The sequence below is a fragment of the Tetrapisispora phaffii genome, chromosome 4 (genome assembly GCF_000236905.1).
Source record: "Tetrapisispora phaffii CBS 4417 chromosome 4, complete genome".
NCBI lineage: Eukaryota > Fungi > Ascomycota > Saccharomycetes > Saccharomycetales > Saccharomycetaceae > Tetrapisispora > Tetrapisispora phaffii.
This window is the reverse complement of record NC_016523.1, coordinates 683,646-707,002: the sequence shown is the minus strand read 5'-3', so window position 1 is coordinate 707,002 and position 23,357 is coordinate 683,646. Positions and strand designations below refer to the sequence as shown.

Here is a 23,357-nt window from a genome sequence, read left to right as displayed (position 1 = left end):
GTAATAACCGAAACTCCACAGTTAACCATCTCGGTTATTACCGGGATATCCTGATTAATAAATGTATTTTCGACAAAAAAAAGTAAATATTTTTAACAAAAAAAAAAAAAGAAAAAGATACGAAATTTATTGTTAAATCTCCAACCCTATAACAAAAATGGGTTATAACCCTGGGTTTGTATGTGGTTTTATTTATATATTTCTCACACCTATCAGTTATAATTAGGGTTGTTCATTTATACAAAATAGCACAGGGAATTTAATAGGAAGATTCAGGAATAATAATAATAAATTAGACAGCAAGAAAGATATTAACATCATTAGTCATTAACAAAATACTCATATAAATTAGTAAACTTTATATATAAACGTAAATTATTATTTTATTTAATTATCTTTCACATCTAATTCTAGTATGATTAGTAATTAAAAGTTTGTTTCCTTCTTTTCTATTTGTTATAGTTTCTTTCTTACTTTTACGTTACCTACCAATAAGATCAAACAAGTACAACAGTTTATCTATAAAATAATGACTCTAACTGAATCTAAAGACTTCTCTCATTTGTTTTCTGAAGAAACAAAAGCTCGTAAACCTTCTCCATTGAAGACTTGTATTCATTTGTTTAATGATCCAAATATTGTATTTTTAGGTGGTGGTTTACCATTAAGTGATTATTTCCCATGGGATAACATTCATTCTCAATCCCCATTGCCACCATTTAAGAACGGTATTGGTTCAAAAATTACTGGCTTAAAAGATGATACTTTAGAGTATGTGGTTAGTAGAGATGAAAAAGTTGAAAAAGCGGATATTCCATTCAAAAAATCTCTACAATATGGTGCCACTCAAGGTCAACCTGAGATACTGGAATTCTTAAGAGAACATAATAAATTGGTTCATGAATTCAACTATTCCGACTGGGATTCTATATTAACAACAGGTAATACTAATGGTTGGGAATCAACTTTAAGAATCTTCTGTAACAAAGGTGACGTTATTTTGGCGGAAGCTCATTCATTCTCATCTTCTTTAGCTTCTGCTGAAGCTCAAGGTGTAATAACATTCCCTGTCCCAATCGACTCAGATGGTATTATTCCAGAAAAGTTGGAGTCTATTTTAGATAATTGGACTCCAGGTTCTCCAAAACCTAAATTATTATATACTATTCCAACTGGTCAAAATCCAACTGGTTCTTCATTATCTGACGAAAGAAAAGAAGCCATTTACAAGATTGCCTGTAAACATGATTTTATCATTATTGAAGACGAACCTTACTATTTCTTACAAACAGGCCCTTACTTGAAAGATTTAGAACAAAGAAAGAAATATGAAGATCAACAAGAACAACAAAATCATGAACAATTCTTGAAGTCATTGGCTAAAACTTTCTTATCATTAGATACAGAAGGTCGTGTTATTAGAATGGATTCTTTCTCTAAAGTGTTAGCTCCTGGTGCTAGATTAGGTTGGTTAACTGGTTCCAAGAAAATTTTACAATATTATGTTAGTTTACATGAAATGACGGTCCAAGGTGCTTCAGGTTTCTCACAATCTATAATCAATGGTCTATTACAAAGATGGGGTCAAGATGGATACATAGATTGGTTAAAGGGTTTACGTTCTGAATATGTAATCAAACGTAACAATGCCATTGACTATTTACATGAGTTTTTACCAGCTTCAGGTCCTTTTACGATTAACCCACCAATCGCAGGTATGTTTTTCACTGTTACTATAGATGCTACTGCTCACCCAGATTTCAAAACTAAATTCAACAGCAATCCTAAAGCTGTTGAGCAACACATTTATGAAACAATTGTTAAAAATGGTGTATTACTAGTTCCAGGATGTTGGTTCATCACAGAAGGTGAAACTACTCCTCCTCAACCAGCCGATTCTAAACAAATTCAAAATCCAAATGAGATTTTCTTCAGAGGTACATACGCTGCTGTTGCAGCTGAAAAATTAAGAGAGGGTCTAAAAAGATTTTCAGAATGTTTAAAAGAAGAATTTGGATTTTGAATACTTTTAATTTATGATTGAAAATTATATATTTAAATAGCTTTTTTTAATAAATTTGAGCATAACTTACTTGGATGTTGGACTTAAAATATTATTGTAAACTTTGTTAAACTTTTTAATAATAAGACCACGTGAGGGAACAGATGAGAAATATATTTATCTTTTATGTTTCCAAAACAATAATCCAGTCTTTTTTTTAAAGAAATAATATATTAAAGGACTAAACGAAAAATGTAATCAGTGAATTATTGTATTGTTTCATTATTTTATTATTTCTTACGAACTGTTAATGTAAAGTATTAAGATGCCAAATGACAGACAACCTCACAACTTTGTATCTATAACATTCTTAGTTGAATAATAGAACTATTTTACATAATTTCCGAATATATTTATTCTGGAACCACTGGTTCAACATTCCAGATTGTTTCAGCATAATCTTCGATACAACGATCACTATTGAAATAACCGATGTTTGCGACAGATAATATACTCTTCTTTACCCAGTCTTCTCTTTGATAATGATAAGTTTCATCAATTAATTTTTGAGTAGCTAAATATGACTCAAAATCATCTGAAACTAAGTAATAATCACCATGATATCTAATACTGTCCCATAATGGTTTAAATTCATTAGAATTGTCAGGAGAGAAGATACCACTTTCTAAAGCTGACAAAACTCTATCTAAAGATTCTGGGAAATCATCGCTCTTATACCTGTGAGCAGCTCTTAAATCCTCAACCTTTTCACTTAGATTACCAAATAAGAAGATGTTATCTTCACCGATTTCTCTAGTAATTTCAACGTTGGCACCATCAACAGTACCAATAATTAAACCACCATTCATACTGAATTTCATATTTGAAGTACCGGAAGCTTCTGTACCTGCAGTTGAGATATGTTCACTGATATCACTGGCTGGAATAATAATTTCAGCTTTAGAGACATTATAATCAGGAATGAAGAAAACTTTCAAAATACCGTTGATAGATTCATCATTATTAATGACATCAGCAACAGAATTAATTAATTTGATGATTAACTTAGCCATGTAATAACCAGGAGCACTCTTACCACCAAAGATAGAAACCTTACGTGGGTAAACTTTTTCAATCTCTTCAATTGATTTACCTTCTGATAATAATTCCTTAATATCTAAGTATCGAGCAATAACACCAAATATATTCATTTGTTGACGCTTATATTCATGAATACGTTTAACTTGAATATCAAATAGAGTGTCATCCAATTTTTCTCTATCAACAACATCCTTGCCGTCATTAAATTTTTTCATTAAATCAGCCAAAGTGTTCTTATTTTGCAATTTGACGTCATTCCATTTATTACGGAAATCCTTATCATCAACATAATCAGCTAATTTGGTTAATTTTGTCATATCTAACAAATAATTTTCATCTGGATCGTTTAGAGTATCCTTGATCAATTGAGCTAATTTAGGATTAGCTTGTTTCAACCATCTTCTTGGTGTAATACCATTGGTGACGTTAGTAAACTTTGAAGCGCCGAAAATATCGACAAAATCTTTGAAAATAGTAGTCTTAATCAATTCAGAATGTAGTTCTGCAACACCGTTAACTTTATGGGAACCAACAATTGCTAAGAAAGCCATACGGACTTGTCTCTCTGGGTTAACTTCTTCAATGATTGAAACACTTGATAAAATTTCAGCATTGTTTGGGTATTTCTTAGCAACCATTTGTAAGAAGAACCAGTTAACATCGTACAAGATTTCCAAGTGTCTTGGTAATAATTTACCAAATAGACTAACTGGCCATTTTTCCAAAGCTTCTTGCATAACGGTATGGTTGGTGTAAGCAAAGGTTTTAGTGACAATATCCCAAGCTTCATCCCATTTCAATCCTTCTAAATCAACCAAGACTCTTTGTAATTCCAAAATAGCCAAACTTGGATGTGTATCATTCAATTGAATTGCAACTTGATCTGGGAATTCACTCCACTTTCTTTGAGTCTTCTTGAATCTTCTTAAAATATCATGTAAAGAAGCAGCACACCAGAAGTATTGTTGCTTCAATCTCAATTCTTTACCAGCTTCAAAGTTATCATTTGGATATAAACAAGCTGTAATTGATTCAGCCTTTTGTTGTTCTGCAACAGAATTTTTATAATCTCCAGAATTGAATTTTGCAAAATCGAATTCAGTCGTTGGAATTGCTTTCCATAATCTCAAATTATTTACGGTGGTTGTCTTATAACCTGGAACAGGGAAATCATAAGCCATAGCAATGACTCTTTCACCACCAATCCATTGAGAAGGTTCTGTAGTTGATCTGTTACCATCTTGTCTGTCAACATAACCATAGAAAGTGACAGGGAATTGAATTTCGTTTCTTTCAATTTCCCATCTATTACCCGTATTTAACCAGTAATCTGGGGTTTCAACTTGATAACCGTCAATAATTTTTTGTGCGAAGATACCATATTCATAACGCAAACCATAACCCCAAGCTGGAATATTTTGAGTAGTTAAAGAATCGATAAAACAAGCAGCTAAACGACCTAGACCACCATTACCCAAAGCGGCATCCGGTTCTTGTTTTAAAACATCTTCCAACTTAAATCCTAAATTTTGCAAAGAGTCAGAAACCATATCTCTTGAGTTTGCATGCTTGTCAGTAGAACCTTCTGGTGACTCCATATTTATTAAAGCATTATCTAAAGCTCTACCCATCAAGAATTCTAAAGATAAGTAATAGACTCTTTTTGGGTCTCTGGCTGTGAATTTTTGTTGAGTTTTATTCCAATCAATGACCAAATTGTCTCTGATACTCAACGAAGTTGCTTCATAAGCAGCCATATCATCACAATTGTATAAGGATCTAGCAAGAGTGGTTTCAACGTGGTTGACGAATTTCTCGTCGAAATCTTCTTCACTTCCGATCTTCTTTGCCTTATTTTTAGTCCATAAAGATCTTGATTGCAATGGAATAATTGAATCAATTGCTTTAATTTCTTGTGGTAAGAAACCAGTCAATCTTCTTTTCAATTGTGGAATGTTTTGCTGAACATTTTGTTCAGCTTTATTCGAAGCATTGGTTCCAGTTGACATCTCTTTCTGTTATTATTATTATGTTTTCTGTTTCTGGTTAGTTGCTATCAACTATTCAGTGACAATATGTTATTATTAAATTAAAAAGATTTAATTATAACAAAATTATCCCTTATTGTGATGTTTCAATAAGACACTTACCTTTGAGCAAAATATGGCAAGATACGATTGAATGGAGAAAAAGAGAAAACTAACTTTGATAATATTCAAATGTAACTAAGGAACCTGTTATATATATATATATATATATAAGTTTTAGAATTCAACAATAGTTTCAATTTATCAAGGGGTCATAAATGAGTATCTTTTACATGTGCAACAAAACAATTTTGAGCTGATAAAAAACAAAAGCAGAAAAACATAATACTACCTGAGAATGAGATAGTATGACATAGAGATGTAATTTGCTTGAGCAGTATTCTACAAACTCATGGTAGGATTAACGCCAATCAAAAAAGGATAAAAATAATCTGTATTCATTTTGATAGAAAAGATAAAAACTACTCAGTACAGTAACATTTTTCCAATTGACGCAATGAAAAAGCAACATAAAAAACTAACTTAACTATTACTTTCTTGATGATTTCATTGCTCCTTACAATAAACAAGCGACTATTCAAAAATATATAATGCATGCATATACACCCATCCTTGCCTTTTCCCTCCTCCTAATTTTGAAACTACAACAATTAAAGACCCAACCAAATAACTAGTAATGAGTTCAGACGTATATATTTATTTATTTAACTTTCTTTCTATCTCAATTACGCATGTATTCAATGAATCGCTTTTATGACAAGAGACAATCAGTGAAACTTAAAAAACAGACATCAGAGAATATTTTTACCCCTCAGTCGCACACACCCCATCTAATGTAAATATCACTTATTTTCAAATTAAATATTGACATTGTTGCAACTACTATTTGCAACATCTCAAAAAAGAGAATTGAAGAGTTGAGTTGAGTTGAGGGACTTTGATCTGATTTGATCTGATTTGAACCTTGAAGAACATCCAGAACTTCATTTACAAATTAATTCTTATTCACACACACACATACACATCAGACAGAGGTAGAAAGGAAATTAAAGAGCAGATAGGGAATTAACCTCTGTATAATCGATATCTTACAAAAAAAAGTGTTACGAATTGACCTTGTGAGTTCGAAGACTTTCTATGCGATGCATACAATTGTATAATAAGCGGGAAATGTGAAAATTGAATTACTTATTACATGCTATGTATGCTACCACCACCACCACTACAACGATAATAAGTTTACTTGAGAGTATGGGTATGTATGTGCATGCGTATGTGTGTGTAGATGAATCACTTCCTTATGAGACACAATACTACTACCTCTCGCCCGCCCGCCCCTTTCCCCCTTATTTTCTTGCAAACTTATTTTGTTACCCTCTATCCAAAGTCGAGTTCCCCCCTCTCCACATACGTTTCTCCACTGTCTAAGAAATTTTCAGATGCGGAGAGATACATCCGCGCCCTCCCTCCCTTCTATTGTCGAGATGAACCACATGGTATCCTCTTTTTTGTACGTTTCTTTGTCTGTGTTTTGTTATTCTATCCGTTTTTAGTCTACTTCCGGAATTATTTCGGGGGAAAAAGATGGGATGCGCGGACGTTCTAGTTGGAGATCTTAGTCGGCACATGCCCGCCACGTAAAAGCTGGGTCTCTCGATAAATGAAAAGACCAACGATATTTACTTCTACTCTACAAAGAGCCATCAGTTGATAGCCAAGGCATCAATAGTACTGAGGTGATGGGCATGTAGATCTCTTTAGAACTTTACTGGTCAGTTGGTCAGTTGCTGTGATAACAAAGAAATAATTATGAGGAGTGAGTAAAAAATTATAATATTTATACTGATACAGATGCACTTTTGTATATTTATATATATATATATATATTAGAATGCATGAAAGCAAAGAAACAAACTGAGGTACATAGTAAAATGCAATTAGGTTGGATGGGGTACTAGATAATTAATCAATTGAATACTTTTTAAAACTTATTGAAATTTCTTATTCCTAAAGTTCTAATTTATATTTTTTTTTAAACTGTTTTTGTGTCATTTTGAATTAGTTCATTATCGTTAATGACATCTTGAGGATCTAATATATCTAAAATTTCACAATTTGGATGTATCACGTAAACGACTTTTTCTCTATCAACATTAGAATTGTTCACAGCGTTAATTGAATCAATATCCATCACATCGTTCAAATTCGTAGATGTACCATGAATCTCCATTAAGATTCTATCTTTAACTAATCTTTTCATTATTTTGAATGTTAATTTTCTTTCTTCCCAGTATTCCTGTTCATCGGAAAATTCATCTTGTCTTTGTGATAAATACCAATCAACAATTGAATTACCAGTTAATTGTTCATTAATGTTTGATCCGAAATTTTGATTTCCTTCAACATTTTCATTTGTATCGGCTTTTTCAATTTCAGCAATTTTACGTACAATCAAATTCATAGTTGAAATATATTTATCATAAGTGATTGAAATCTTCTTTCTAGTAGTAGTAGTGCTACCACTGCCACCATTATCAATGGCAGACCTACTACCACGATTATTAGGATCATCACCATTAGTCTTATCATCATCATCGTTATCGCCATCTTGCTTATCGTCAGCGCTGGCTTCTCTACTATTGTTATCATTATTACTGTCACCTCCATCTTGATTGTTATTGTTTTCAGTTTTGCCAGCTTCTTCAATATCGTCATCGTCTATTTCGATATCATCAACATCAACTCTAATAATACTTTGCTTTAATAAATCAAACGCTTCAGCAACAAATGCAGGCGTAATCTCATCAATACAGTTTGCTCTAGCTATAGCTTCTGATAGTCTGATCATACTTTCTAACTGTCTAACTGTAATTCTATAACTCGATCTACTATAACCTTGAGCATCATCGTTTCTTAATTCTTTATATTTAGAAACTAAGAAGTCACGAGCTTCCTTAGTTAAAATAGGTTTAAACGTTCTAGCATATTTAATGTAACGACGTAATTGATCTGCTGTATATGGCGGATCAATTGCAGCATCTCTTTTCATATGCAAATCAACAATATGCGTAGCTAATTCTGTATCAATTTTTTCATTACAGTCATCTAGAATAACAAAAAATAAATCAAATCTGGACATAATTGGAGCTGTCATATTTAAATTACCTCTTAATGATAGTTTTCTATTATATCTACCATTGATTGGGTTAGCAGCTGCTAATATAGATGTTCTGGCATTCAAGGTTGCATGGATACCAGCTTTAGCAATAGATATAGTTTGTTGTTCCATGGCTTCATGAATAGCAACTTGATCGGAAAGGTCCATTTTGTCGAATTCATCGATACAACAAATACCATTATCAGCTAACATTAAAGCACCAGCTTCGATCGTGTAATCGCCACCCTCTTCATCTCTTACGACGGCAGCTGTTAAACCAGCTGCCGATGAAGCTTTACCAGAGGTATATACTGATCTTGGGGCAAAGCTTGTCACATATTTCAAAAATTGAGATTTAGATGTTGATGGATCACCGACAATACAAATATTGATATCACCTCTTAATTTTATACCTTCAACTGTACTCTTATGAACACCACCTAACAGTTGTAATAAGACACCTTTTTTAACAGATTCATGTCCAAAAACAGCTGGAGCAATAGACCTTACTAATTTATCATAAATGTGTTCATCTTTAACCATGTTTTTTAGTTCATTAATCTCATCCGAGTTAAGACTATTTAAGAAGACCGATTGAACACCTGATGATTCTTCATACACATTTGCGCTACTCATGTAATTTATCAGATTTTCAGATTTTTGTTGACCAGCTGGATCTTGGCTATTAACATTAGAACCAATACTAACAACATGACATGACCAAAAACTAATCTTGTATGTTAGATCACGTACACCCAGTCCACGAATACCAGTCACACCAGTATTTAGACCTTCTGAAGATCTACTAACACCTCTTGAATCAAGTGAAGAACTAGCTTTGACACCAGGTAAACCTAATTGAGTAACATCAGGAACCACGATTTCTGTACCTGTAAATTTACATCTGTCACCAGGTTTTGCCCTTTCAACACAGTCACCTCTTAGAATGATATCTAAAGTACGGGGCATAGAACCGGTTGGAATTTCGTTTGCATTTTCTTGTACTCTGACCTTTTGCCAATCTAAAAATTTAGAACGTGAGACATTAAGTGTCCAAGTTGATCTGTTTTCACATGAAGGATTTGGGCAAAATGTAGGTTCTGTATATTTGAATGCTTGATCAACATTATCAACAATGGCACGGCAAACATCACAGGTAAAACTACCTTTGTATAATTCTGGACGAACTTCTGAAGTCCTTGTGACAGTACCCGATATGGATAACAAATGTCCAATCTTTTCTGATTTAATATCACGAATTCTATTAACAATTGGTAAATTGAAAAAACTAATTTGGAAAATACGATCAACTTGACGTAAAGAGCCAGTGGTTACCGAGTCCCCTGATATTTTTGTTTTGTGACTTTCTGCTGAAGCTCCATCTGTATTCGTAACAGATGAAAGGCGAATTGTCCTATCTTCCTGACTTTCTCCTTCGATTTCATCAATATGATGTGACTCAGTATCAACAAGTAATGAATTTGCATATTTTCTAATAATTCTTCTTAAACCCTTTTGTAAGAAAGGTAAAAATCTATAATATTGTTCTGAAATAGCCATAGCCAATGCGCCATTTTCTCTTGAAGATAAATGTTGATAATCAATATAAATGGTATTTAGATAGTAAATCTTCATAAATTCAATTTGAGTTAAATATACTTTGTCTACTTCACCTTCATCATTGGTTATTGAAAAATCTTCTAAAAACTGCTCAAAAGCTTCACGAACTTTTTCACCTGTTACATCGTCAACTTTTTTAATGTGATTGATATTCTTTCTTCTCATACCTTGGATAGGTAGGTCATCAGGTAGTGGAGATTCAGCATTATATTGACGCTGCGAACTGAATTGTGTCGAATCCATACCAATGCCACTCATATTACCCATAGGTTGAGAGGAACTTGGGAACTGTGGATCAATGATAGATTGCGAATCGTTATTGACAGCCATACTACTCCCAAATCCAGTTCCCAAAGAAGAAGGTGGTGGTGAAGAACTTGAAGGTCTGTCATTCCCAACTGGGGTGTTTTTGAATGGAGAAGACATCGTCGATACGGTTCCTCTTGTTGTTTACTGTCGTTATAAATATTAATGTCAACTAATATATTACTATTGTAAAAGTTATCCAGTTTTTTTTAACTCTTCAAAAATAAAGATATTATATGAATAGTAGCTTTTCCAATTTCAAATCTCAATTAAAAATATTTTTTTGATACAATGAGCTTTACCTGTTTTAGTCAAATTAAAAAATTAATATTACCTCTTTAGGAAAAACTAGCATAGAAGGAAAACGTTTCATATCTAAATGGAAGAAAAAATAAAAAAGACATGCGCAAGCCCGGAATCGAACCGGGGGCCCAACGATGGCAACGTTGGATTTTACCACTAAACCACTTGCGCATTTAATATTTTCTAATCGACAGTATTGTGTTGGTCCCACACACTATTATTGAATTTCAGTCCAACATGATAAGTGCCCTTTGTTGCAATGGCACAGGACGTATACCTGACTATGTTGCAAGATATTATCTCTTTTGGAAATTATTTGTTACAAATAAGAAACAACCGATGCCTACAGTGTCAGAATTATTGTAGTGTATGTGACAGAACTAAGTGTTTTTGACACTTTGAGTCTAGAACCAATTGATCACTTACTAATGGAAAGGACGTTCTAGAACAACCTTCCAGATGATAGATGAAAATTTTTCACTACAATAAAAATGGCTGCGTGATAAACACAGATGTACAATACAGCACTAAAGATCTTAGGAGGATGAATGAACACGTACACATGTTCATTCAACTGTCAGATTAACTCATATATAAGGAGGGCATCTAACTCTATATAGAATAGTTTAATTACACTAATAAAAGATCAATCGATTATTTAACTATAAAGAAGATGGACTATACTAGAGCAACTGAAGTGGCTAATGACACTAACTTAGATATTGGGATTAACCAGCATAAGTTTGTTACTCCACACTTAGATGTTGGTATTAGAGCAACTAACGAGGCTAGCGACACTATCCTAGATGCTGGCTCTAACCCATATAGGTTTGTTTCTCCACACTTAGATGTTGGTACTAACCAACATAAGCCTGTATTTCCACATACAGAAATGTGATGACATAAATTCCAATTCATAAATAGTACGAATGCAAATATATGTAATGTCACCATCAGAATAACCACTAGAAAATCTTAACATACGAATAAGTATCACATTTTCAAGAAGTTCAGACATCAAACTTTATAGACGTTAGAATTCAATGTAATGAATGGACATCTTGATGAGTGCTATTAATAAAGCAAATAATCAAACTTCTTTACCGTATATAAGAAACTATATCGAAACTATATTAGGAAACAAAAAACTATTTCTGAGTCAACTCTCATAGGTGTGCTAGTAAAGAAACTTTAATAAAGCTATTGAGACTAGCAAATGAAACAGTTATATAAAAGCATCTGTTTTTATTCTTCATTAATTGAATTCATTTTATATTACTAATTGATTGATACTGTTGTAAAGCATGCACAACTTAACTAACAATATTGATAAATATAACATTGCCAACTTAGGTACTGAAATTATTGAGAACCATTTGAATTCTTTATAAAAAAGTATAGTAACCTTATAGACAGGAGAACAAGAAGAAGGAGGAGGAGAAATCATAACTATTTGATTGGCAAAGATAAGTTGAGATAAGTATTTATTAGAACTCATAGACTGCACTTTATTATTGATAAGTATAAACGCAACATTGTTTGTCTTATTTGGCTAGCGAAATACGTCATGGGCTATTAAAATTTACTAGTTATATTACAGTTACTAATTTGTTTGGCTCCTTGTTCGCTTAATTACTCAACTTTAAAAGCATTCTAAAATCATAATCATGCACAGTTCATGTACTTCAGATAATCTATCAACCGAATATGTGAAGAAAAAATTTCTGGATTGTATTATTAATAATAGTCCAATCAAAAACATATCAATATATATTTTTGCAAGGTGAATTGTACTGATCTGTGCCCTATTTTATTAATAACGTTATATTGATAACTTCAATCAATAATCAATGGCTTTAATGGTACGGCTAAATTAAGATCTCTATACTGTCTACCTAAATATGCAAAAAAATTGTCTTTACAAAATTTGAGAGATACGCTTATTGACAACCAGTAGCCTGAATTTGGATAAAAGTATGTTCTATAAAGCTATCCTTATGAATTTATGAATAAATAAACTTACTAAAAAAGTAGAAATATCAAATTTATTGTTACATTATTATGGTCTGATTTAATAGTCCTGCCATTAAATGAAAGTGTCCACGAACGCGTGTTCAACTATAAAGTATTACTTTTTACAATATCAAAATTGTCTCATACAAATAATTCGTAATCGAATTAATAACATCCTAAATATTAGAGAGACGTTTGATAGTTTTGGACGTCGAATAGTAAAACCTAGTGAAGTAGTGTTAACCAACCTATGCATTACAGTTACCTGTTAAGCTGTTACTTGGAAACGAATACCCTGCTCCAGCCCAACTTGTCAAATTTGCATTTGAATATGCATTTAAATGTTCCTGAATATAATCATATGTTGGGTAATCATCTGGGTCACATGTCAAAGATATAGAGTCGCTAGGTTGATATAATCTCACATAGTCAATTCTAAAAGTAACGGGGAAATAAATAGCTTGCCAATCAATGTAAGCCCAATTGTTCGAAATACCCATATTCATAATGATTGACATAGGTTCCTTACTGATTGGTCTCCAATCAATATTACCATTAGGATGCAAAGCCCAAGAGTGAAGAGTCATTGTTGGATTATCGCCTACAAACCACTTAATATAACCGGCGTCTTTGTCATTTAAATATTCTATAGCAAATTTTTGATAATATCCAGCTTCTGGGCCAAATTCATACCATGATGTGTTTAAAGTTGTGACTGCAGAAACAGCTTGTTGAAATGGACCACCACAGTAACTGTTCATAGTAGTAGTGGTAAAATTATGTATTTCAATAAAATTATAATCTGGAATATACCAAATATCATATGGAGCAACTTGTAAAGATTGAGATGCAAGACCAACCCCGATAACTGTATCAACTTCACCTTCTAGTAAATCAATTTCTGGTGCTCCTCTACCCGTACCTTGATTCGGGTGATCTTCACCATCACATGTGCAGGAATTCAATTTTTGACCTGGTAGATATGAGATACCATCATTAGAACTTTGATTTGGTGTGATACCTGCATCACAAGCTTGGTAACTATATGGCCAAACACCTTCAGTGGATGCTAAATAGCCTGGTCTTGCTAAATTACCCATAGTCCATAAACCTGGCCATAAACCTGTAACCTTACCATAGTTTGGTAATTTTGCTGAAATTTCTAAAGCACCTTCTGTAAAGCACATTTTATTCCAACTTTGAACCATACCTGATCTATAGTACAAATCATGATTTCTGTAAGCATCCATTCTTAAAGATAATGTACCATTTGCGGTAGTGACCGCATCTGGTGTATACCATTCTAAATCCTTTGTAGCGTCGTAGTGAATATCTGGCGCAGTCCAAAATTGGTCATCTCCATCGTAAAATGTTCTTCCAACAGCGTTAAACTCATCTGAGAATACCAGTTTCCATTTTGATCCATCTCTTGCAACTCTGGTAGAGGCCGAACTTGGAGTATCTGGATCAACTAATGTAGTACGAATGGCTGCTAACGTTGGATAGTCATAATCCGATAAATATGTGACTGCATCTGAACGATTACCACCTGCTGAACCGCTTGATAGTGGATCATGATGATCGACAACACCTGCAAAAGTCAAGGCGGGTAAAACAATAAAAATAAAAATACCTGCTGCTAGTAATAAGAACAAACCTAACCAACCACCCATAGATCTTCTATTCATATGTTTTATATCCATCCAGATTCTCTTTCTGTCTAATTTCGCTTCTTCTTCAGGATCTGGATTATGAAAAAAATCATCATCTTCTTTATCTTCTAGAAAAATTGGGAATGCACTAGTTGGAAACCCACCAAATGGTGATAGATCATTACTATATTGAAGCGCTTGCGAAAGAGAAACATTTGAGTTCTGTTGTTTTATTCCTATTGACGAACTTGAGTTTGTGTGTAAATGACTGGATTCATAGAGATTATTCTTATTATTTATTGCCGATGCTATTTTTGTATCATGATTGATGAATGAATTATGTAATTGTGAAATGTTCGATGCAATTATTGGGTATCTATCAAAAGAAGGAGGCGACATAATCAAATTTGAATATGAATTTGAATTCGAGATTGGAGGTGGTAGAGAATTATCATTATATGCATTTGGAGTACTGTTTGAATTCAAATTGGTTTTATTTGAATAGTACCCTTGGTAATCCCCTCTCAATTCATACGTTTGAGCTTTTGGAGTTGAAATGATATAATCAGGTAGTGCCGAATTTGAATCATCACTTGTATGTACATCTTCAACAGAAATTGCATTCGGTTGAGAATAGGTAATATCATGTTTTTCATATGCCAGTCTTTCATTAGCAGAAGATGAAGTATATGATTGCGAATTTGAATTTTGAACATCATCTGAATCAGTTTTTCCTCTATTATTCATCTTAATTTGATTTACACTTTCACCACTACTATTTTCCTTTGAAAGTCCAGCTTCATTCTTATTGGTTAAATTTCGGATAAAACCCATAATTTAAAAGAGAATGTTAACGAGATGATGTATCTATATATATATATATATATTAAAGGCAAAAAAAGTATAAACGGTCGTTTCAGGTTCTTCTTATTGATCTTCTTATAACGTATATATGAATGTGACCGAAGTGGTAAAATGAAAATAAAATACAATAAGAACAAACATTGAAAGAATATCTTACGTTAAACACAATATATATATAATAAGTATATTAATAAATTGAGAATTAAACAAAAAAGAAAACATATATAACCAACTAAATTTAGCAATGAGATATATCAATTGTTGTACCATACCATAGTATTATATTAAGCATCAGTATTAATATACATATATATAATAATGCAATAGTGATAGTGATAGTAATGGTAATGGTAATGGTAATAGTGATAATGATTATACTATAAGGCATAATACACTCTAACCACTTGATCCAATAATTTACATTTAAAAAAATTTAGTTCCTTGTGGTACGTATAGTATGTTGTGTGGTCCTGTGTCTGTTCACTAAGTAATTAAGAAGGGGTCAAAAGATGTTTTTTCTGAATGTTTCTTATCTCGTTCGAAGGTTTCTGTGTTGGCGCGTGTGTAATAGTGCTCTCAGTGCTTTCGAAAGCGGGCTGTATCAGATGCTCCTCCAGATGAGATAGTGCAGCGCACGAAAACAAGGGAGGTTTGTTGTTGTCCGTAAGTTGATCTCGAGATATCTTCTGTAGGAGAAGGGGGTGTACAACGGGAGTAGCAAAGGATGAAAATCCAGTTATTGTTATTGTTATTGTCGTTGCTTTTTTTTATCTTGATCTAGGGAGAAAGCGCTGTACAACCTGTAGATGTCTCTTGCAGCAAAGTCCAAGGAACGTCATTTACATGTTGTCTGAAGAAGGAATTGGGTGGAAGATTATTGTTGAGATATCCACCGTTTGCTTCGTTCTGCTCCTGTTTCTCTGTTATGTAACGCTTCTGTTGATGAGAAACGTACGGAGGGCGAAAACATACGCTGGATACCTTTTTAGGTTGTGTTTATATGTTTTTTTCTTATTGTGGTCGATCTACTCATGGGCCGTTTCTCAGGGGATTTCTTGCGGCTAGACTCAGTTAGGATAATTTATTAGTTTATCTATTGCTGTAAAGGGTAGTTATATTTGAAGAGCATACACAAAAAAAATACGACTTAGCCAAGAAAGGAAGGAAGAGAGAAAGACAGTAAGGGAGTTAAATGGCAGACCGTCGTAACATGCATGCATTTCATTCCTCTGCGATTTACTGCGACTACTAATTGTATTGTGCTATGTTTTCTTCACGAGGGTTGAGTTAATTATATGCATTATTACATGTGTGTGTTTATTACCCAATACGGCATCTTAGATAATTGTTATGTACGTCTTAATTTGTTGTGCCGCTGTTTCTTTCGGCAGAAAAAACAGCAACTGTATACGTTTTTTTGTGCTGGTCATACATAACTATCCTACTATGAAGGGGTCCAACTCCTAAGTGAGAACCTTAACAACTGCGTTTGCATACATTTACATACATCAGTGGAACATTATAAGCATGCACGTGACTTGTCTTTATTTTTGTAACTATTAAAATTATACTTCTTCGATTATATATGATGGTTGTGGATTACAATTCATTGATTCGTTAAATGATTGGATCTCGGCATCTTCAATATCCTCTAGTATTGGTCGGTATTTTATTAGGCTGTTGTTTCTGATTTCTGATTTTTTAGTGTTACTATTAGTAAGATGATGATGATGATGACGACGATGACGATGTTTCGTTTTATTCTTGTTTTTTGAGTTAGCGTTAGTGGTATGCATTAAATTCAATTCTACTATCATAACAGCCTCGTAGGCAATACGCTCGTTTTCTTTATAATTGACCTCGAGATCAAATCCCAGTACCTCAAAAGTGTCAATGTCATTATCAAACGAATACTCTTCATCAATCAAATCTTTTCGACTCCTTAATACTATCTCATTTGATCTACTTCCTTTTTCAATTATGTAGTCATTAAATGAACGTTCTGCAATTTCTTTACCTATCCTTGTCATGTCCAGATTGTCTAGTGCGTCGCACTCTAACTTTCTTTGGGTTGAAGAAGTCATCGAATCTTCAATATAATATTGGTTTCCAAATCTGTCAGTTTCTATATAATAAGTAGGTCTGTAATGAGTCTCTTTATATAACTGAATTTGTTGGTTAACATATTCAGTCACTGATTTATTTGCTATTCTCTTTTTAAGGTTAATAACATAGTGCTCATCATTCTTAGAATGCAGTTCTTTCATGATCTCAATTTTTTTAGTCTTATGTTTCCTTTTGGCATTCTCCTTTGAAGAAGAGTTGCAATGTTGATGGTTCATTGAAGTTTTACGTCTTTTGAATTGTCTTGGTTCTCCATCCTTATGGAAATTGAAAAGCATATCATTATGGCTTAAAGGATCAAATTTAAATTGCAGCGATGAGGAAAACATTATAATCTATTTTCCAGTAATTAGATCTAGTAGTTTGATGTATGAGATGTGACGATTGTTCTGTTGAACTTTTTAAAGAAGTTAATAAGATGAAACCAAACATGATTCAGATTGTTGCAACAATTCGATAATTAACTCTTATATATATTGATCTCATTTCGATGTATATTTTAAAAGTCTTGACACTTTTTCTTATATGGTCTTGTCAGACACCATTCTTCATGAACATTTACTGAAAATACCGCGTAGAACCGTTTTTTCTAGCTATCTTCACGCGATGACCTCGGGTAGTCTAGAATGTTCTAAAATCTTCCTGGGGTATCTAGAATGCTTAAGAGCACGTGATTTTAATAGTTAAACTAGAAACTTCAAATGTAAAAAGGAAACCTCATAATATCTGATTCAACAATTTTGTCATCTTTGATTCGAATAAATTATTAAATAATTCTATATCTTCTATATTTATTTAGATGCAGTTTACTGTTACATTAAATGCTACTTACACTATAGGCAACAATTTCAACCCTTCAAAAGAATTGTTGTGCTTTCTTTTCCATGATTTTAGGTACTGTGCCAAAATTTCATATCTCGAGTAAGTTGAAGTATCCTTATTATATACCTGTTCACTGAGAGTTTCTATCATATGCACTGCCTTAATATTCTCATATCCTACTTGATTCACAAGATATATATACAATTCAATAATAATCTTTTTTTGTTTGTATACCGATTCAAATTCAGTTCTCCAATTTTTACCAAATTTTTTATTCATTGAATGTATACACTCGTTATCCATACTCGGATTCGGAGTGAACCATTCATAAATTATGTCTTCAATTGAAGTAATAGAAGGGTTGATTTTAAAAATAGTCTTATTATTCTTCTCATCCGTAATGCTTTCGTATCTAGTCATCTTTTTATTTAGAGTAGTTTTCTTCACTTCAGGTTCTTCTATTTTATCTGTTGATATATTGTGAGAATTATCTTTTTCAACGTCTCCAATAGGTCTCTTCTTCTGGTATTTCATAAATTCTTCCTTGAAGGCATCGAGCTGTTCTTTAACTATGTCATTTACTTTCCTTTCAACCATAGTTGTTATCATTTTTTCAACTTTCTCTTCAAATCGATCCATGTTTTCTTTCATCGTAGATCTAAGTTTTTCACCCACTAATTCATTGATCATAAATCTCATTTCTTCTTGTAAATTATCATCGCCATCATCTGATTCATCTTCACGTTCATCGTAATTAATTTTTGGATTTACTTTCTTATTACCAAAGTTACGATCGTTATTGGAGAAATTGTTTCCCGATTCTTCATCGGAGGATGAATCTAAGTCTAGCAAACCAATAGAAGGTGCTTTTTTAACATCTCCTATAATGTTGTCACCATTTGTTGCATGGTTTTCATTTTTAACATAATGAATACTTTTTTGTACAGGCTCAGTCTCAATTGATATACTTTTTCCTAATGATTTCAATTGTTTTATGGCTAGTTTTTTAGATTCTTCATCGATATTTATATTGTTAAAAATTGTTTGCAGTCCATCAATCAACTTTTTTCCATTATCAGGCACTGTACCATTTTGATTAATATCTGACGTAGCAGCTAGAGTGACCAATTGGCCACTGGAATTATTGCTAGTTCTAAAAGGTGGCTCAACTAAGATGTTGTAAAGGTCATTTTCAGTAAAATTATCATATCCTGGAAGAAGTTCAAACGGTAGCTTCACTCCATTACTTATCTGTACCTTTCCTATAACTTCTTTGAAGTACTTTTGAAATTCGGGGCTTGTCAGGATTGTATCATTAAACAAATCATGATGAGGGAAAAAATGATACAAATATGGTAAATTTTTCAACAGAGTATTTCTTAATGCTTCTATTACTTTAATAAATTCCAATGCTTCTTTGTTTAGATTATCAGCAGAATTCTTGAAATACCCAATTTCAGGGAATAGTTGAACTAGTAGATGAGATGGAAGTTGTTCTTCATTTGTAAAGTTTTTGCTCAGGGATTCAAAAGAATTATAAGGTGATTTATGATTCAATATTGTTATAAAATCATGAGGAACGTTGTATTTAAAAAATTGTTTTGCTATTGATTCGTATTGATGACTCTCCTCCTCGAATTCTTGTTTATTCCATTTTGGAAAGACCTCTTGCCTATCTTGAAAATATTCTCTTCTTTTGTATGGTAAATGGCAGTATCGGAATATCATGTTATAATAACTACTCATTGTGACATCCTTTGGGTAATCTAAAGGTGATTTGCCCCTAATTAAGGGAAGATCTTGCCAATGGACGACATTTGCACTTAGTTTTGCTTCTTTATCATAATCACTTTGGGAGGGCTTAGATATTTTTGAAACATCTGGGAAACCGTCACCTTTGTACACATTTTTAATACCATAAAATCTTAGAAATAACGATGCAGCTAAAGACGTCAAGGGACATAAAAAGGGACAATCTTGTGGAAGTAAGACCATTGGGTTCATCTGTGATGGATCATTAGGTTTATTAATTTCAATAATATTCTTTTCATTATTTGTAGTTAGATCTGAAAGTTTAAGTTCTGCCCTTTCAGAATAGGATAAATTCAAATAGTTTGTAAAATGAAAATCAATAAGGAATTTCAACTTCTCTGATGTGGTTTTAAACACTTTTTCATTTAAATTTATTGTTTGAGGATTCCACATATTCATCGATACCCTTAATAATGGTGGGTATGTATTCGTCAGGTTTATTGTATTATTGATATTCTCTATGAAATCATACCAAGATGAGTGCAATTTTGTGATATTCTCTAAATATTTGTCATCTACCTTTGATACATTTTCATTATTGTAGACTGTACATACTCTTACTAGGAATTTCAAACTCGAAATAATTTTCTTTAAAGTACTGAGCTTTACACCTATATTTTCCGCAATTAAATTTTCTTTATCATCGTTAGTAGTTGTAATTTTGTCATTATTGTCATTGGAATCTTTTGATATATACAGATCAAGTAAGAAACAGTGAAACAACATTGAAGAAAGAGGTAGTTTTTCAAATATTTCATTTTCATTTAAAGACTTTGAAATTAGTTTATTTTCTTCACACCATTTAATATACCTGCCATAATATGACTTATATTGATGCTTTGTTCTTTCCGTTAGGGCATCAAATAGCTGTTGAGCTTTCGCATTATGCGTATTTGGAGCAGACCCCATTGCTATATTATTAGTAACCGGAATTGTCTTTGGCTTTTCTTAATATAGCAGTACCTTAGAATAACCGACTTTATGTTAAAACACAAGGTCATATACCAAGTTTGTAAACCATATATGAAGATTCAAGATCAGTATATAATTCTTTCAAGTTCATCATGATATAATTATTCTTTTGTTATTTTAATTAATAACAGTAAATTTTACGCGTTCTCTTGTTACCCGCCTTCAGTAGTAGAATTTTTATGCCTGAAGACGCACAGATATCTATTCAATTATAGGCAAGTGTCGGAAGCTGATGTTTTGCAACGACATAGAATTTGATGACAATAACTATATATTTGATGACAAGTAACTATGAAATCCAGTTGAATTTGTAAGTTTCGAGGTATAATAGTTTAATATTATCAGTTTGATGTGGAAATACAAATTTAAGAAGATATATTACAGTTATGATAGAGATATAATAATTATAAAATCAATTATGAAAGTTTCCATATGATGGATTGATGACATACATTCTAGTAATTTTTAAGAATATAATCTTTTTAAGTTTCAAGCTTAGTTTAATTATATTGCATTTTAAGATTTTTCGTTCGACATTTACTTTATTAATCGAGGAGAAGAACATATATATTATATAGCTTGGAAAAAGATGATCAATTACATTTTTCGAAACTGCCCTATCATCTAGATGTATATTCCAAAATTGCTTCCCTGAGTACTGAATGATTCAAAATGAAAATTTCTGGAGTATTTCCATACTTTACATAAGCTTGACAGACGTATCTTCACACTCCTGAGAGTAAAAAGAAAAGACCGATGTCCAAAAGCAATTTCAGGGTCGCGTGCTGAATCAAACCCCTTAAAGCATATAACATGATTAAATACTTAAATAGATTCCAACTAACTTCTGCCAAGATATCTACCTCCAACGCAACGGTTGATGCCTTTAACTTTTGCAGGTCTTAAACTAAAAAAAAGAAATGATACTAGTCAATCGCAACATTATTTTAAGGATGATGATTTCTTTCTTTTTTATTTTCTTTTTTTTTTGATTTCATTGTTATGAATAATGAATAAGATACATGCATGCATACATCCTCAAATAGTCATCACGATAGTCATATGTTTCTAAAATTAACTCTACAGAAATCCCCAATGAAGATGATCCTGAGAGCATTTAAACGAATATATCAAGCCAAAGAATGGGAATATAGATTGCGCACCTCACATGATAAAATAGGGTTCATTGGGAGCGATTATTAGAGGCTTATTTTAACATGGGCTTTTAAAATAAGTAACTCAATTAATTAAAAATAGGTCTCAATCTATCAACGAAGTACGGGAAGCTAACAAGAGCAACTGCATTTGCTATTTGATTTGCGTGTATCTTGAGTCTTGTGATAACAATTGTTAGAAGTCATAGAATAAAATAATGAAGTTAAAAACCAAATAACCAATGATTGGGAAAAAGTACAAAATAGTTCTTGATCTGACTTTAATCAGATCAATTAATTATTGATAAAGCCATTCGATATCATGCATTATGAGGCAAAAATCTCATTTATTATCACCATCTTTCATTAGACAACAACAAAAGAAAAGAAAGTATACAGTTAGAATCTAAACTTATCCGAGATGTTTTTGTTCACAAAAATGAAACTTCATTAACAAATTATTATGTAGAACAACGGAACATTTTTGATAATATTTCTGTAAAAGTAGGTAAAAACAACAACATTGGATATTAAACTATCAAAATATGGGTTCTACATTTAACTTAGGGAATTAAGACATAGTGTGGGTACCCTTGAAAAAGGTGTTCTTTGCTTTTTCTAAACAATTGATTGTACAAATTCAAGTCTGATTTCATTAGTATCATTTTTGTCTTTACACCCTATTATGTTAGAGTGGCATTAAACACTTTGTTGTGCCACACCGTGTGTTAATTTTACTTATTCAACCCGTTCATTCTCTTTTTCTCTTCGAGATTACTTACATGTACTACAAAGCTTACCGACCACCGCACAAGAAGAAAACAACAATCCAATGCCACCGATCTTTATCCAAAAGAAATCCACTGAGAACCTTGTGTTGTTTAGAAGTCGTTTATGTAAACATACATCGCTTAGCCACTTAAGTAGCAATACAATGATCCGAGACAAGATGGAGCACAAAAGAAAACCGGAGAGAAACGCTGAGAGAGAGGAAACAGTAAGTTTTCCTGCCCATCTCTACTTGAGCAGGAAAACTTAAAGTAGAAAAGATGGGGCGGATCTATCTATTGCAGTCACTTAGCATTGCTACGAGGGCATACAGTTTGGTGCAGTATGTAACAGTGGCGGACATGCCGCTGCGCGCAAACTACTAGCTCTAAACGAAATTACACTTAATATGGCTTGAAAACTATTCGTAGAATAACTTTTTGATGAAATACCCTCTAGAAGAGCTTCCGAGTGACTTTTTTTCTTCTGTTTTTTTGTTTTGCCATTTCTAGGGGGAAGTAACATATCAAAGCAAAAGAAAAAGTAAAATGACATTGTCCTCCCTTCCACAGTACTTTTCCAGAGCACTTTGAAACTCCTGTAGCATGTACCATGCATATACGGAATTGCCTGATTAAA

The 23,357-nt window shown here is 32.7% G+C and overlaps 6 protein-coding genes and 1 non-coding gene across 7 annotated transcripts; 1 reads left to right on the top strand and 6 right to left on the bottom strand.

The window, feature by feature from the left end:
• Positions 1-529: 529 nt before the first annotated feature.
• On the top strand, positions 530-2,023 carry ARO8 (bifunctional 2-aminoadipate transaminase/aromatic-amino-acid:2-oxoglutarate transaminase; the record flags this gene model as incomplete). The annotated part of the gene is made up of 1 exon (XM_003685359.1): positions 530-2,023. One exon carries the CDS (start codon positions 530-532, stop codon positions 2,021-2,023), a length of 1,494 nt encoding a protein of 497 aa, XP_003685407.1.
• Positions 2,024-2,415: 392 nt separating this feature from the next.
• Positions 2,416-5,112, bottom strand: GPH1 (glycogen phosphorylase; the record flags this gene model as incomplete). The annotated part of the gene is made up of 1 exon (XM_003685358.1): positions 2,416-5,112. The coding sequence occupies one exon, from the start codon at positions 5,110-5,112 to the stop codon at positions 2,416-2,418; it is 2,697 nt and encodes an 898-aa protein (XP_003685406.1).
• A 2,071-nt stretch (positions 5,113-7,183) lies between these two features.
• On the bottom strand, positions 7,184-10,354 carry MCM6 (MCM DNA helicase complex subunit MCM6; the record flags this gene model as incomplete). The annotated part of the gene is made up of 1 exon (XM_003685357.1): positions 7,184-10,354. The coding sequence occupies one exon, from the start codon at positions 10,352-10,354 to the stop codon at positions 7,184-7,186; it is 3,171 nt and encodes a 1,056-aa protein (XP_003685405.1).
• A 283-nt stretch (positions 10,355-10,637) lies between these two features.
• TPHA0Dtrna6G lies at positions 10,638-10,708 on the bottom strand. The gene has a single exon. It is a non-coding gene; the product is annotated as a tRNA-Gly (tRNA).
• A 2,090-nt stretch (positions 10,709-12,798) lies between these two features.
• Positions 12,799-15,036, bottom strand: TPHA0D03340 (SKN1/KRE6 family beta-glucan synthesis-associated protein; the record flags this gene model as incomplete). The annotated part of the gene is made up of 1 exon (XM_003685356.1): positions 12,799-15,036. One exon carries the CDS (start codon positions 15,034-15,036, stop codon positions 12,799-12,801), a length of 2,238 nt encoding a protein of 745 aa, XP_003685404.1.
• Positions 15,037-16,631: 1,595 nt separating this feature from the next.
• Positions 16,632-17,519, bottom strand: TPHA0D03330 (uncharacterized protein; the record flags this gene model as incomplete). The annotated part of the gene is made up of 1 exon (XM_003685355.1): positions 16,632-17,519. The coding sequence occupies one exon, from the start codon at positions 17,517-17,519 to the stop codon at positions 16,632-16,634; it is 888 nt and encodes a 295-aa protein (XP_003685403.1).
• Positions 17,520-18,018: 499 nt separating this feature from the next.
• On the bottom strand, positions 18,019-20,733 carry CBF2 (Cbf2p; the record flags this gene model as incomplete). The annotated part of the gene is made up of 1 exon (XM_003685354.1): positions 18,019-20,733. One exon carries the CDS (start codon positions 20,731-20,733, stop codon positions 18,019-18,021), a length of 2,715 nt encoding a protein of 904 aa, XP_003685402.1.
• Positions 20,734-23,357: the final 2,624 nt, after the last annotated feature.